Source organism: Ictidomys tridecemlineatus, chromosome 2 (genome assembly GCF_052094955.1).
Source record: "Ictidomys tridecemlineatus isolate mIctTri1 chromosome 2, mIctTri1.hap1, whole genome shotgun sequence".
NCBI lineage: Eukaryota > Metazoa > Chordata > Mammalia > Rodentia > Sciuridae > Ictidomys > Ictidomys tridecemlineatus.
This window is the reverse complement of record NC_135478.1, coordinates 46,337,126-46,352,293: the sequence shown is the minus strand read 5'-3', so window position 1 is coordinate 46,352,293 and position 15,168 is coordinate 46,337,126. Positions and strand designations below refer to the sequence as shown.

Here is a 15,168-nt window from a genome sequence, read left to right as displayed (position 1 = left end):
TGAGGGAGGGTCCTGGAGGTCAGAGCAAGACATTTGGATTTTGTTCTAACTCTAAATAGAAGCCATGTAGGAGGATAGCCAGAGATAGTGATCTCCTTTGTACTCTTAGAGGATCCCTCTCTTGTCTGAGGAGCTTAGACAAGGAAATGGGTTCAGGGAGGGACTCTGGCTTTGTTGGGCTCCAGTGAGGCACAGTGGAATCTGAGCAGGGAGAAAGTGGTGGAAAGAGAGAGAGGGAAGTGAGATTTAGATACGTGTTAGAGATGGGAGCCGAGAAGCATACTGGTCAAGGAGATAGGGGGCAGGTTGAGGACATGATGGATATCAAGGTAATTTTCTATGCTTTTCATCTATCTGGGCAGTGGTGACATTGCGGAGGTGGGGAAGACCAGCTCGGAGAGGGATAGCCTTCTTGCTTTTGAATGTGTTCAGTCTGAGATTCCTGTGATCCCCGTGGAGGGTCAGGTACTTCTTTGGTTAAGGGTCTGTAGCTCTGGGAAGTCAGCTTTCTGTAACTTTTCAGAACTTTGACTAAGATGAAGAAAGCTTGGTCAGAATGATTTCTCAGGTCCGTTGCCTTCCGAATGTCTGATTGCTTTGCCTCCCCATTGTCTCTCTGTGCCAATGATCTGTCTCTCCCATTTTTCTTCTTATTCCCATTCCCTTTCTTCTCTTGGTCTTGTTTTGGAAAACCTGAATCCGAGAGTTTTACTGTTGGCTTTGAGGATTAGATATAAAAGTAGAGACCATCAAGACAAACATCTAAGAGATGCTGCTTTCACGGCACCCTTGGTGTGGAATCCCAGACAGGAATGGGATTCCACCATGTGGAATGTGCCTCCAAGCCCCCTCTTCCAAAACTATCAAACCACTGCCTCCTCTTACCAACTCCCCTCTTAGCTTGTCCTCTGTGTCAAGACTCTTCACTTAGAGCCCAAGGTTTCCCTACTGAAGAAGAGGCAAAATATTTTCTTTCTTATTCAAATATTGATTGTAGCTGCTGTGCATGGAAAAATGACTGCTGTGGGTGTGGCTGGTTACCTTTCCTCCCTTTAAAACCTTTTCCCCAGGCCTATAAGAGAGACCAGAGAGGAGCACTGGGGGAGCCCCAAGAAAGGCACTCATAGGTCTCCCTCCAGGTCTCCAACTAGAACAGGCGCTCAGAGAGTCTTCCCTTGGGGGCCTCCTTTTCCCTGCAATGGGCCCATGCAGGAGGGTGGGGCGGGAGGAGTGATAATGCATGCTAATGAGCACCCTGCAGAGTTGTCAGCAGGAACCCTGAAGCCACATGGTCCCAACCTGTTTGGGGTTGGCACACTCAATTCGAACCAGCTGGCTTTTGTTTGGAAATACTCCGGGAGGGTCTTGACCCTTCCTGGACAACAGAAGGGCTGGTGTTTCCTTACTCGGGGTCTTGTTTTAGACACAAAGAGATTCTGTAAATGTTGTAGCAAAGTGCGGTGACAGATCTGGCTTCACAGCAACATGTACTCATTTCTGATTAACTTGGTCAGCAGGAGCAGGTATGGTCCTTATTTAGCAGCATGAGGAGGAAACGTGAATCTGTGATCATCTGGTGTCCCCAGCTGAAAGTCCTTTCATGATCACCTGCCTTGAGGAAACAGTCTCAACTCTTCCCCCAAGCTCGGACATGCCAATCCCTTGCTCATTCTTTGATGTAGAAACACCCTCTTTTGCCCCAGCTATTCTGAGCTAAAAACGGTTTTCAGAAAGGGCCTGACCTCTTTGGTTTTGCTCTCCTGGTTGCTCCTTAGTCCCTCTTCTACCTCACTGGTCCTCATTCCTCAGCTCTCAGCGACACTGACCCTCAGGGTAGCCGAATTCAATGGGCTCTCCCTGCTGTGTGCCTTAGTTTAATGTGGATTGTTCTATTTTGTTACTGCTTAGGCACATCTTCCAGGCCCTAGGAGGGCAGGGACCTTGCTCATCTTGTTACTCCCTCCTCCTCCAGTGTTAGGTTGGAGAAAATATTCCATAAAAGCTTGAACAAAGGACTCCCTCCCAGGGAACCAGGCCTGTGCTCAGTTCTTGCTCTCCTTTCTAACATCTCCCATCCCACAGCAAAAGCCCATAGAACTCCAAGCTTAAGAGGCCTATAGCAGGGCCCCATCACTCCGGAGCCCAGTGACATTCTCTTCTGCAGGATAAGAACTCTCTTCAGACTGTTTTCTGCTGCCTAGAAACCTTGTCTACCCAGCATATTCAAGGGCAAGTCTGACCCACAGGGTTCGAGCAGGAATTTCAGCCTCAAACCTACAAGGGCAAAATTCCTAGAAATAAAAGGTAGAGATGAAGCCACTCTTAGGCCTGTGTTCAACTTTTTGTATTTTTCTGCTTGACGCTGGTGAAACATGGGCCAAAGACATATCCTTTGCCATCCTCTGCAGTCATCTTACCTTTATCATGGGCACAGTCATCTCTGCTATTTCATGTCGTCAAGAATAAATGAAGCCGGCAGCACTGGTGCACACCTGTGATCCCAGTAGCTTGAGAGGCTGAGGCAGGAGGATCTCAAGTTCAAAGCCAGCTTCAGCAACTTAATGAGGCGCTAAGCAACTCGGTGAGACCCCATCTCTAAATAAAATAAAAAAATAGGGCTGGGGATGTGGTTCACTGGTCGAATGCCTCTGAGTTCAATCCCCAGTTCCCCCCCCGCCAAAATAAAATAAAATAAATAAGACAAAGTACATCAATGAGTGTTTAGCAAATGTTGTGACATTTAGTAAGCACTCAAAAATTTATCATAACTATTTTTGTTAAAATTACAAAAAATGAGATAGTCTTGAATACTTGTGGCTGGGAAATGAGTTCACTAATATGAAGAAAAAAAAAAAGGTTACAAAATGGTATTTGGAGAGTGCCCCCACCTCTGAGAGGTGGATTTCTGGTGGATTTATTTTATTCTCTTTGCTTGACCATATTTTCCTTTTCTTTTTCAGTGCTGGGATTGGAACCTAAAGGGCCTCTAACCACTAAATTACATCATCAGCTCTTTTTATTTTTTTATTTTGAGACAGAGTCTTGCTAAGCTGCTGAGGCTGGCCTCAAACTTGCAATCCCTCCTGTCTTGGCCTTCCCGGTAGCTGGGATTGCAAGTGTGTACCACCACACCCAGCTTGATTACACTTTCTAACGTGAACATACTACTCCTGAATGGATTGATGGTGGATATGGAGATTTAGCACTTTAAAAAGGAAAAACTTAGCCAGAGGGCATGAAGGCACCCCATATGCATGCTCCCTGTTGTAGGCTTTTCCTATGTGATACTAAATATGTCCTCCCTTGGATTTTGGCAGGTTTTTTTACCCAGATCTCTACCTTGGCTGATGTGCAGGAAAATGTCATGGAGTACCTCCATGTGCTCAGCAGGCCCAAAGTCATAGACCAAGAGCATGACGTGGTGTGGACCGAAGCTTACATCGACAGCACCGTGAGTTCTTGGGCCCTGGGAATGAGGCTGGGGTTGACCTTCATCTCACAATTAGAGAGTTCTCCTGTGTTCATTTCAGAGAAGAGCAATTGTAACCATTCTCCCTCATTTATGGGGTTTGATGACATCTTCCACGTTTGGATACACGGTTTGTGTTGTTTGCCTTGGCAAGAAAGGTTGGTGACCAATGTCTTGAGAATGTGACACGTGCTTCTAAAGGTGTCTGGTCAGTTCAGACAAGTCACTTTTTGGCGTGTGTCCTTTTCTTGTTCACCAATCCCCCTCCTTTCTGCAAAGATTCGAAGCACGTTCTTAGATTCAGCCCTCGTTACATGTGAGGCCCAGGCCTGGCAATGCATCTTTCGGTCTCAGTTGGAAGGCGAATGCAGTTGGTTCCAAAAATAAACCAGAGCTACCACAGAGGTCGAAGTCGCGTCTTCTTCCTGAGATGAAGCATCGCCGTGTGAGCTCGGATCAGGGGCTCATTCAAAAGCTGAATTCCAGGCAGAAGATGGTGAGGCTCAAGGAGCTTAACGTGAGGGACTTTGCTCCTTGGCCACTCTTCTTGTTATTTCAGGGTGATTTTTCACAGGGAAGATGAGTCAGATGGGAGAGGCGTTTTTCAGTCGCTGATTGTAAACCTTCTGGCAGGACCCCTCTGCTGTCATTTTTGTTGGGATTAACATCACATTAATCACTGAAACCCAGACACAGCTGTCCTTGGAGGGATCTTGATGGCTGCCAGGGACCAGCTTTTCTCTCCCTGGGATGTTGTGTTCCTGCCACATTTCTGATAGCTGCAGACAAATCAAGGGCTGGAACAGTGTACAGGAACCCATGTTGGGGATACCTCGACCCCAGCCAGGCCACAGCAGCTTAGCTACCTCAGACACACAGTAGGACCTCTGAGATAAGGGTGTCTCCTGGTCAAGAAGGTGCACCCCCTTCCCCAAGGAGAGGCACCTGGCCCCAGGTAAATGTAGAGTACCCCTTTGGTAACTGGGGATTTCTTGAACTCTTATCAGTTTGAGAGTCTAATCCTAGTTTGATTTTTGAATCATAGAAACAAAATAGTTAGGCTATCCCATTTGTGGTGGCCCTGTATTACCGATAGTGACAATAACAACAGCAGTGATAGTTTTCCTCTTGTTTGCTGTGATCGACTAAGCCAGAAAAATCCGGAAGGAAGAGGAGTACAGCTGACCAGTACTGAAGCAATTGGTTTTATTGTGAAACATTGGTTTTATATGTAAACCCAGTGTCAGATTGGTCATTCTATTTATCAATATAAATATTTTATGTTATAACATGATGTAAACAAGCATTATGGTACTAGGAACTAGAGAGACAGACAGATCAGTAGAACAGAAGGTCCAAACACTGACGGAACTACATACAGGGATTTAGTGTATGATAAAGCCAGCATCTCAGACCAATGGGGATATGAAGGGCTTTGCAATAAATAAACATCTTTGTGGAAACTGAGTAACCATTTAAAGAAAAAGAAAATTAATTCTAATATTCACAGCTTATCCAGGAAAGAAATCCTGAGATAAATGGTAAAAAATTAAACCATACAAGCACCAGAAGAAAACCTGGGTGAATTCCTTTGTGCCCTCAATTTGGGAAAAGGCTTCTACCCAAGATTCCTGAATCTAGAGGCAAGAAGAAGAAGGATTAATTTTGACTATTTAAAACAAAAACAAAACGAAACACAAAAGCAACTTTGGCAAGTCAAAACATGCCTTAGGGTATCTAAGCAAAGTGAAAAGGGGAACATATTTGCAACATGGAAGAATTAAAAATCCAATTATATAAAGAACTTTAAAAAATTGATGGGAAACCCCGAATATTACCATAGAAAAAAATGAGCAAAAGACACAAAAAGACAATTCACAAAAGACAAAAGATAATAAAAATGGTATTTAAACATTTGAAAAACTACATAACTTCATTCACAGTAAGAAAAATAAAAATTACACTATAGTAAAATACTATTTCTCGCCTTCAGACTGGTAGAAATTAAAAACTTATTGATGCATTGTGTTGGTGAGGCTGTGGGCTAGAGAGGCTTTAGTACATGGTATAGTATAGAATGGGGAATTAGGGGGGGAGGAATTTTCATTTGCCCTTTGTCCTGGAAAATTCTACTCAGAATTAACCTTGACAATGAACCTCTAACAATATAAAACATACATACAAACAGATTTGTTCATTGAAGAATTGCTTGTCATTTCCACATATTGGAAGCTACCTAAATGTTCAAACATATAAGATGGGTTAGATAAACTGAAAGCTACACCTAGTGGAGTCAGTGTTAAAACCAAGAGTGAGAATGGTCTCCATTGGTTCATATGGAATGATTTCCAGGACACATTGCTAAATAAATGGAGTAAAATGCCCAAGTAAGTATAGCAGGCTACCTTTTGTTTAAGAAAGAGGAGTAAATAAGAAGATATATATATATATCTCAGAAAGATAGGCAGGATAAATCAGAAACCAACAGAATTAGTCACATACAAGACAGTGTTAGGGAGCTAGGTGTGGTGGTGCACACCTGTAATCCCAGCAACTCAGGAAGCTGAGGCAGGAGGCTTGCGAGTTCAAAGGCAGCCTCAGAAACTCAGGAGACCCTGTCTCCAAATAAAATATTTAAAAAAAATGGCTGGGAATGTGGCTCAGTGTTTCAGAACCTCTACATTCAATCCCTGGGAGGAGGAGGAGGAGGAGGAGGAGGGGGAGGGGGAGGGGGAGGGAGGGGGAGAAGGAGAAGAAGGAGGAGGAGGAGGAGGAGGAGGAGGAGGAGGAGGAGGAGGAGGAGGAGGAGGAGGAGGAGGAGGAGGAGGAGGAGGAGGAGGAGGAGGAGGAGAAGAAGAAGAAGAAGAAGAAGAAGAAGAAGAAGAAGAAGAAGAAGAAGAAGAAATGGGAGGGGTACAGAAGGAAAGGAATTGGGAAAGAATTGACACAGGTCTGAATGTATTTTTTGCCATTATTGTGGGGGAGTGCAATGGAAATTGAGTCCAGAGGCACTGAACCACTGAGTTAAATTCCTAGTCCTTTTAAAACTTTGAAACAGTATCTCACCAAGTTTCTGAGGTTCTTTCTAAGCTGCTGAGACTGGCCTTGAATTTGTGATCTGCCTATCTCAATCTCCTGGGTTTCTGGGATTACACATGTGTACTCCCACCTCTGGCTTAGTTTTGACATTTGAAAGCATGTGTTGTGTGCATTCAAAAATTAAAATTAGATAGCAAGAACAAAGGAAAATCTAAAAATTAAATGCAAATAAGACCACAAATGCCACTATATTTCAATTGAATAACAAAGTTGTCCAGAAAAAGGGGGAAAAAAAGAAAACAAAACAAAACAAAAAACTAACGTTTGGAATTAATCTTTGATATGTAGTAATAGACAATATTAAATTCCAGTGTCTCAGACATCTTGAATACAGTACATCCACTGTCTACCCCTCAATCAATGGAGGACAAAACAAACTGCAAATAAATTTAAACTTCTTTTGGCTTCCTTTGTAGTAATATGGGTTTAGCAATTCTGGATCCTCTTTCATGAACATTTTGAGATTGAACAACTGTGGAAACGAGTAAAGACAAGGCAGGTGATTCCCACGAGATTAGACTGGATCGAAGGTTTTAGAGTGAAATCCCAACTCTGTCCCTTGGAAGGAGCCAGAAGCCATGGCACCCAAGTAGCAATGAACTCATCCGAGACCCAGATTATCCTTCACTAAAGGGAACCAGGATTCTTCAGAGAAACTACTAATGCCAGGGCTTGATTAGGTAAAGTGCAACTTGCCCCCACAAAAAATAAAAAAAAATTTAAAAAAGACTGGAGCATTTTTCAACAGAAGCTAAGGATATCCTGAAAATAATGTGGTCATGTCAAAAGGACATGGCAGACAGAGGAATCATCATAAAGGGACTCTCGTTGCTCACATCTGGGACAAGCTACACCTCATAATGAAGAATGACAACAATGGATTATAACCTGTTGAATAAAATAGAAATGGATGTGCTCTTACTGATAATAGGTAAATAAAATTCAAACAGATGAACCAAATGGAGAATTGAGTGGGAAAGAACACGGTGCAACATGCCATCCAGAGTTAGAAAATCGAGAGTTAGAAAATCACTATTTGGTAACCATTTTAGCAAAATCTAATTTAGGGCAAAGGTTAGCAATGGATGGTAAATCTAGGGGGAGCGTTTGATGATGAGCAGGATATTTTGGGGGGTCTCAAAGAACTTTCCTAGAGATTTTGTGTTAACTGTGGGGGTGTGGGTGTACAGCAGGATCCTGTCTACACTGTCTAGCATAGTATATAGTGGGAGAATCCTGACAACATCTTGAGCAGGTCATCAAAATTAGCATCAGTAATGAGAAGCAGATGCCATCCTACACCTGCAGAGAAGGATGTGTCTGTCATTCGTATATGATATTCTGGCTAAAGAGATAGGACCCGAGGCTCCTGCTGAACATAAAGCTCATAAGGAAGTAAAGCTTCATATTAATTCGGTGTCTTGCTTGAGATTATGTTAATCACTGAACTCATTTATTGTATTGATTTAATTAGATACATGCCTGGGTTTATATGGGGGCAATTATTAGAGAGGGAGAAACCACTACTACTCAAGCTTTTCCACTAAACAGTCTCTGACAGCAAGAGTCGAGGCCAGTGGTCAGGGGTCATAAGAGCTGCCTCTGAGCTCTTGTGTTTTGGTAAAACCTTTATGTGAAATTTATAGTCTATGTCATAATCACCTTTACTTACTTTAAGATAAAATAATGTTTTAAGGGGCTCCTTATTGAGAACAGTTGGTAAGACAAGGTGACAAAGCTCATTTATCTTACCTCTCCAAGAACCCTTTGATGTTCATAAAGGTTAAACCTCAGATTCTGGTTACCCCCAAAATAGCATGGTCGCTGTGCATTCCAAGCATCTGTTGTTGTCTCTTGGCCAATAGAACTGACAGATAAGTCCCTGGGTAGAATTTCCTGAGAGTCTTTCTCATTTCAGTAAAGTTGAGAAGCACATTGTGTTCATGGGGATGTGTGAGGGTCCTTCCTCCTCTGTACCGACCTATGGGTGAGGAGTAGCTGCTCCAATGGCTGCTTCTCACCAGGAAGCCACAATCTCTACAAAGTTCCCCTCTGGGCCTGGGTTCTACAGGATCCCTCCACCTATCTATCATCATCTGGTTTGGGGTCAGAATAGGTGATTAAGACTTGAGCTTGTCACTGTCCTGACTCATACAGGATTGTCCCAAACAAACTTTGCCCTAATGTGACCCATCTTGCAAAAAGAAGAGATTGGAGTGCCTAACATTAAAGCTGGTGGCCAATCCTGTTACGGTTTGGATGTGAGGTTCCTCCCTAAAGGCTCAAGTGTGAGACAGTGCAAGAAGGTTTGGGGGAGAAATGATTGGGTTATGAAAGCCTTAACCCATTCAGTGAATTAACCCCCTGATGGGATTAACTGAGTGGTAATTGAAGGCAGGTGGGATGTGGTTGGAGGAGATAGGGCATTGGGGGCATTCCTTTGGGGTATATCTAGAGAGTCTAGAGTCTCTCTCTGCTTCTTGATTTTCATGTGAGCTGCTTCCCTCTGCCACACTCTTTTGCCATGATGTTCTGCCTCATCTCGAGCCCCTAGGAAAGGAGCCTACTGTCTATGGACAGAGACCTCTGAAACCGTGAGCCTCCAGATAAACTCTTCCCCCTCTATAATTGTTCCTGTCATTAGGTCTTTTAGTCACAGCAGTGAAAAAAACTGAGTAAAACAAACTTCATTTTAATAATCTGGTTTTATTGGTAACTTTGGATTTTGTTTTTATATTTAGACACTTACCTTAGATTGTGAGCTAACAGTACTGATTTTAGAGTTAAAACAAAAGCCTAGGTTTGAGATGCACATCTATTCCATGTCGTGGGGCTGGGGATGTGGCTCAAGCGGTAGCGCTCTCGCCTGGACAACAAAGATGTTGTCCACTGAAAACTAAAAAAAAAAAAAAAAAGATATACCCTGTCGGCTCTGTCACCTGAAGCTACTCACTTCACATCTGTGTTGTTCTCTGCATTATAAAATCGGGATGAAACCTGCCTTCCAGAATTGCCTCAAAGAGCCAAACATCTATAAATGGTGATAAAGCAATAATTACTACCTATAATTATTTCCCAACTTCTGGAAATCTAGTGTGAATTTATGTTCTTGGCTATGAGTAGTTTTTAAACAGACTCTCCTTTTTGGGGTTAGTATCTGTTTCCTGTCCTGTTGTTTCTTGATAGCTTCCCAGAGCTCTATGCTCCAGGAGGGAAAATGGTCTTCCCAGACACAAAATGGAGGGCCACAATTGGGTCTGAGAGTTGTGATTTTTAGCTAGGACCACAGACACACTCACCATCACCAGAGAGCTCCGTTTATTCTCCATGGCCAGTTAATCAGTCGGCCCTGCTCTAGACAACACAGAGTGTTATCTCAAGGGTCTAGAGTCTCAGTATGGATGGCTGAACCTTAGCTAGTGGCTTGCAGGTCGTTACGAGTTGACTCCTTGTTTTATAGGGAGACCACTCAGAAAACACTCAGAGTCCGAATTTGAATCAAATTAGAGAGCTTTATTTACCTGGCCAGGGACTGTCACCCCTAGAAATTGATGCTCTATGGGAGAACAGCAATTTCATGGCCACATCTTGGTTTTCTTTTCTTTTTTTCTTTCTTTTTTTTTTTTTTTTTGTGGTGCTGGGGATTGAACCCAGGGTCTTGTGCATGCTAGGCAAGCACTCTACCAACTGAGCTATGTCCTCAGCCCCCCACATCCTGGGTTTAAGCAAGTGTTAGACAACCGTTGAGCAGGTGGTCAGCTGGGGCGAGAATCTACTTCAAAGTCATATAGGTCACCAAGACCACCATATCCTGGGTTGAGTACATTTTGTGGGGTTCAAAGTACAGAAGACAATATATTTTTGGAATTTAGCAGCAAATAGTTTTCATTTTGTTTTCTCAGAAATGGGTCCTGCAGCTGTCTCTTCATGAGAGCATTAACAGAAAAACTAAGGTGGAGTCTAGAACAGCTGAGATGGAGTCTCTATAGCCATACCTGTTTGCTCATGTAGCCATAGTGACTCCATCCTTTCTACTCCAGCAAGGAGGGAACTGTTACAAGTGATCAGGTAGTGTTGCCACAGCAATTGCTTTACATAACCAGTATTAGTAACTTATTTAATGCTTACTTAAGACTCGTAGTTAACTTATGGCCTACACACACATATTTACCTATCGTTTCTGTTATCTTCCTTATCAAAATCTTATTCCTATGGTCTGTAACCTATACCTAAAACTGATTGTATTGATCAGTTCATTCCACAACACCTGCAGGCTTCCTCTGCAGTACAGAATTCTCTTCCCAGCTCTCTCAGGTTGTTGGCAGAATTCAGTTCCCTGAAGTTGAGGACCAAGGTCTCATCTTCTTACTCACTGGGAACCACTTTCAGAGGTTACCTGCATTTCCTTACTGTGTGGCCCCTAGACATAGTCATGAAATGCTGTTTGCTTTCTAGACCAGCCAGAGTGTCTCTCTAGGGTGATTCACCTTCTTTTAAAGGTTTCTTCCATCAGGTGAGACCTAACTGGCCTAATCTCTCTTTTCATTAACTTGAAGTCAGCTGATTAGTAATCTAATTATGCGAGCAGTATCCCATGTTCACTGAAGGGGAAGGGATTTTATGGGAATGTACCTGTTGGAGCAGAAATAGTGATGGCCATTTTAGAATGCTGCGTACCACAACAGCTTCTGTCCCTGTGCTCTGGTTAAGAGAGAGAAGACCAGAAGAAGATGCACCCATACCTCCTCCTGCAAACTCTCTGTCCAGTTGGATGCAGTGGCAGATCACAAGTTGAAAACCAGCCTCAGCAACTTAGTGAGGCCCTAAGCAACATAGTAAGACCCTGTTTCAAAATAAGAAATAATGCCCGGTACAGTGGTGCATGCCTGTAATCCCAGTGGCTCGGGAGACTGAGGAAGGAGGATTGCGAGTTCAAATCCAGCCTCAGCAATTTAGTGAGCTGCTAAGCAACTCAGTGAGACCCCATCTCTAAACAAAATACAAAAAGGGGCTGGGTGATTTGGCTCAGTGGTTAAGTCTCCCTGGCCTCAATCACTGGTACGAAAACCAAACAAAAAGAGAGAAAACCCCACCTCTTTGTTCAGATAAAGTTTTAGAGCATCTGTGTCCATACTAGCTCATAATGTTTCTGCTCATCCCTGATGTTTTCAGAAGTCTGGATCTCCTCCTTACATTGTAGTCTGAGATTGTTTTTGATTTCTTTAGAATCAGAAGACCTATGATGCTACTGATTTCTTTCTACCAAATACTAAGGAAGTAGAACACTTGATCCCTTAAGTTTGCTTAATTTGATGTTAAGACTTCTTTCTCCTTAATTATCTGGGTAGTTAAGGCAAAAGGGATTCCTGCTTGTTTGACTCATCAGTTATTATCGTTGAATCTAGCAGCAACAAATATAATCATGTAATTGATTTAAGACTTCAATGAATAGATTAAAAGGACCTATGAGTACAGCACTCTTTTTATTATTAATTATATAATGATTCATACTGTTCTAGGTCTGGACAAGTTCAACAAAAAGCTGAACTGTGAACAGAAGCTGAATTTGGATTCTTGCACATGAGAGTCAAAAGCTGCTTTGGATCAAGCCTGGTTCTAGAATCAGGCAGACAAAACTTCCTTTTAGGGCCCATCCTCCTGGCCTATTGCTACCAGTCTGTTAGAATATTCTGTTTCTGGCTTGCCTGTTCTATTCAATTTGCTTTCCTGGTGAAGACCAAATAAGTGAATTAATGTTAACAACATTAATTATGTTCAATCTAATAAGATCTCATGTATGAATTGACAAAACAGCAAACACCAGCATTCTGAAATTCATAGGCTTCTTATCCGAACACAAGTCATGCACAGTCATTATCTCTTAGGTGCAGAGCAAAAGAAATCATTAACAATGGAATTTGTTCCATTTGGTAAGCAAATGACTTGTGCTGTGGCGGTTGGGACTCAATCAGCTTGGGATTGCTACCCCGACTGACTTGCTTTGCAGGATACAAGCAGTATCTAACCCAGGAAGCATCCACAGCCTGATCAACCCCCTCCAGGGGAGGTTTGCACAGACCACAGTGACACACAGAAGGGAAGCAAAGAAATCTTTTAGAAACAGTAGGAATGTGACCATTTAAAATAATGAGAATTCATTACCAAGACCTGCTGCCCCTCCCATTTGCTAGTAATGCATTTCGGGAGGCAATTTGTAGGAACTTCCAAACCAATTTAGTTGCATTTGCAAATTGGACGTGTATTCCCTCCTCCTCACCCCCCACCAAGTCTAAACTTGGAGAAAATGCTTTGCATTTGATAAATGGTACATTTGCTTCGGTTTCCCATCCAGGCATGGCACCTGGGCCATTTAGGAGTCATTTGGGTGATTGTGTTAAGCTACAACCTCATACAGCCTAGAAGCAATTACTCAGGGGGCTGAAGGCCTGGGAAGCAATGTTGCTGGAGCTTGGAGACTGAATGTACAGTGTTTTCCCTAGACAACGCTGCATATCAAAGAAGTTGCCATCTTCAAAACAAAAAGACACACGTAAAGAGAAACACAAACAGTCCTGCTGGGTTTGGAACAGATAATGCCATCGGCATTACATGGCATGGCAGAAACTGATTATGTTGGGACCTCTATTTCATAGCAGATGGGTTCATTAAATTTAATAGCCTCCAGAGCCTTTAGAAACCGTGTTAAAAACATGTGGAGCATGCTGTGACACTTCACTTCTGGCCCCACAGTCATTATAACTCTGGCACAGACTATAAATATTACAGTACTTTATTTCCATTGAAACAGATTACTATTATAATTACTTATATTTTGCCAGGAGAGGCTGATGCTAAAAATATGAGTGTCTTCCTGATTTGGGGTACCAGTTACATCCATGCAAATGTTTTCCTCTTCCATTTGCTGCTAGATTTCTCTATTAAATGATTTTTTAAAATCCTGAGCTCAACCTTTTTTTTCTGTTCTCCTCAGTGTTAGTGTTACAAAACTACAAACCAATGGTATAAAAATAGTATCGATAGAAATGATGTTATAACACTATATAGGGATGACTGTGTACTAGTGCAAAAGCTTAGGGCTAAATATGAAAGAGATTTAGGGATTTTGGGATTATTGTTTCCACTTTTGTGTTTCTGTGACTTTCAATGATTCTGTTCTCTGCCATAGAGAATTGGGTGAGACCCGTAAGCCCTGGATTGTTCAGTATTCTTTGTCTACAAGGGGTAACTCCCAACTCAAAGTAGAAAAAGTCAAAAAGAGTATGTGTTGACTCTTAGAACCAGGGTGTCTTTGTAGTTCTGTCTTGAGGCAAGGCTAGACTGAATTCCATACTCCTTATTTTATTGGTACCAAAGATTGAACCCAGGGTGGTTAACCACTTAACCACATTCCCAGCCCTTTTTTTAAAATAAATTTATTTAGACACCAGATCTCACTTAGTTGCTTAGGGCCTTGCAAAGTTTCTGAGGCTGGTTTTGAACTTGTGATCCTCCTGCCTCAGCCTCCCAAGCCTCTGGGATTACAGGTGTGCACTGCACCCAGCTTGATTCCATATTTTTTTTACTTGTTCCTTGTTACTAGTTGACTTTATTTCCAGGCAAGCGCTCTTTATATTGCCTCTACTGTCCCCTGACTTTCATTTATGTTTATAAGCCCTTTCTCTTTCATCATGTATACCAAGTTGATGATAGAGAGGACTGTTTGGTTCACATCCCCATGCTGAGAGATGAGATGGGATACTAATTGATGGGCTGATTCTCACTAAGTAGGACAAAACCGGTCCCCAAGGAAATTGATGCAGGGAGAACTGAGAAGTATAGAGTCCTTCACAGAACTTGTCTGTAGGAGTCAAAACCATCCATGCCCAAGGGATCATGTGTCATGTCAGCACAATGTTCTTTATGCTATCATATTTTCAAGCAAAGGATCCCGTTTTCTGGTCAAATGTTTCCATGGATTCTTAGTGCATAAAATTCAGAGAAGCAGAACTATTGTGGTAGATATTGGGGAGAGGGATCATGGAACCCCATTTGCTTCACTACCTCCTGAGGGCCCAGGGAGGCTCTGAAGCACTTCTCGGCTCCTTCTTGTCACTGCAGATCCTTGGTGGTGTTCCATCTCTCTTAATGGCAGTGTGGGAATGTGCTACTGGGGATTGTGTGCTGTACCCTTGTGTTTACATCAAGGTTGGGTCCAGTTAGGAAAGATAATTATGGGAGTTGGGAGCTTATGTCACTGGTGGTATTAGAAAGTCAGGTTCAAAAGGCTACAATAATCATATTATTATTATTATTATTATTATTATTAGGTATCAGGGATTGAACCAATGGGCACTCAACCACCGAGCCACATCCCCAGCCCTTTTTTATATTTTATTTAGAAACAGATTCTCAATGAATTGTTTAAGGCCTCGATAAGTTGCTGAAGCTGGTTTGAACTCTCGATCCTCCTGCCTCAGCTTACCAAACTGCTGGAATTACAAGCATGTGTCACCACGCCTGGCTATGTTAGTGTTTTATAATATCTCTGCCTTATGTTTTGCTATTGCTTCAGGTCATTTAAAATGTACTTATATCACCTC

General features: G+C 42.5%; 1 protein-coding gene across 5 annotated transcripts in view; it reads left to right on the top strand.

Annotated features, from left to right (window-relative positions):
* Positions 1-15,168, top strand: part of Cacna2d3 (calcium voltage-gated channel auxiliary subunit alpha2delta 3) — an 873,532-nt gene that overhangs the window by 562,103 nt on the left and 296,261 nt on the right. For all 5 annotated transcript variants that reach the window (XM_078038406.1, XM_078038403.1, XM_078038405.1 and 2 more), the window contains exon 13: positions 3,318-3,451. In XM_078038406.1, coding sequence (XP_077894532.1) covers positions 3,318-3,451 — 134 coding nt within the window. The remainder of the gene's footprint in view (positions 1-3,317; positions 3,452-15,168) is intronic.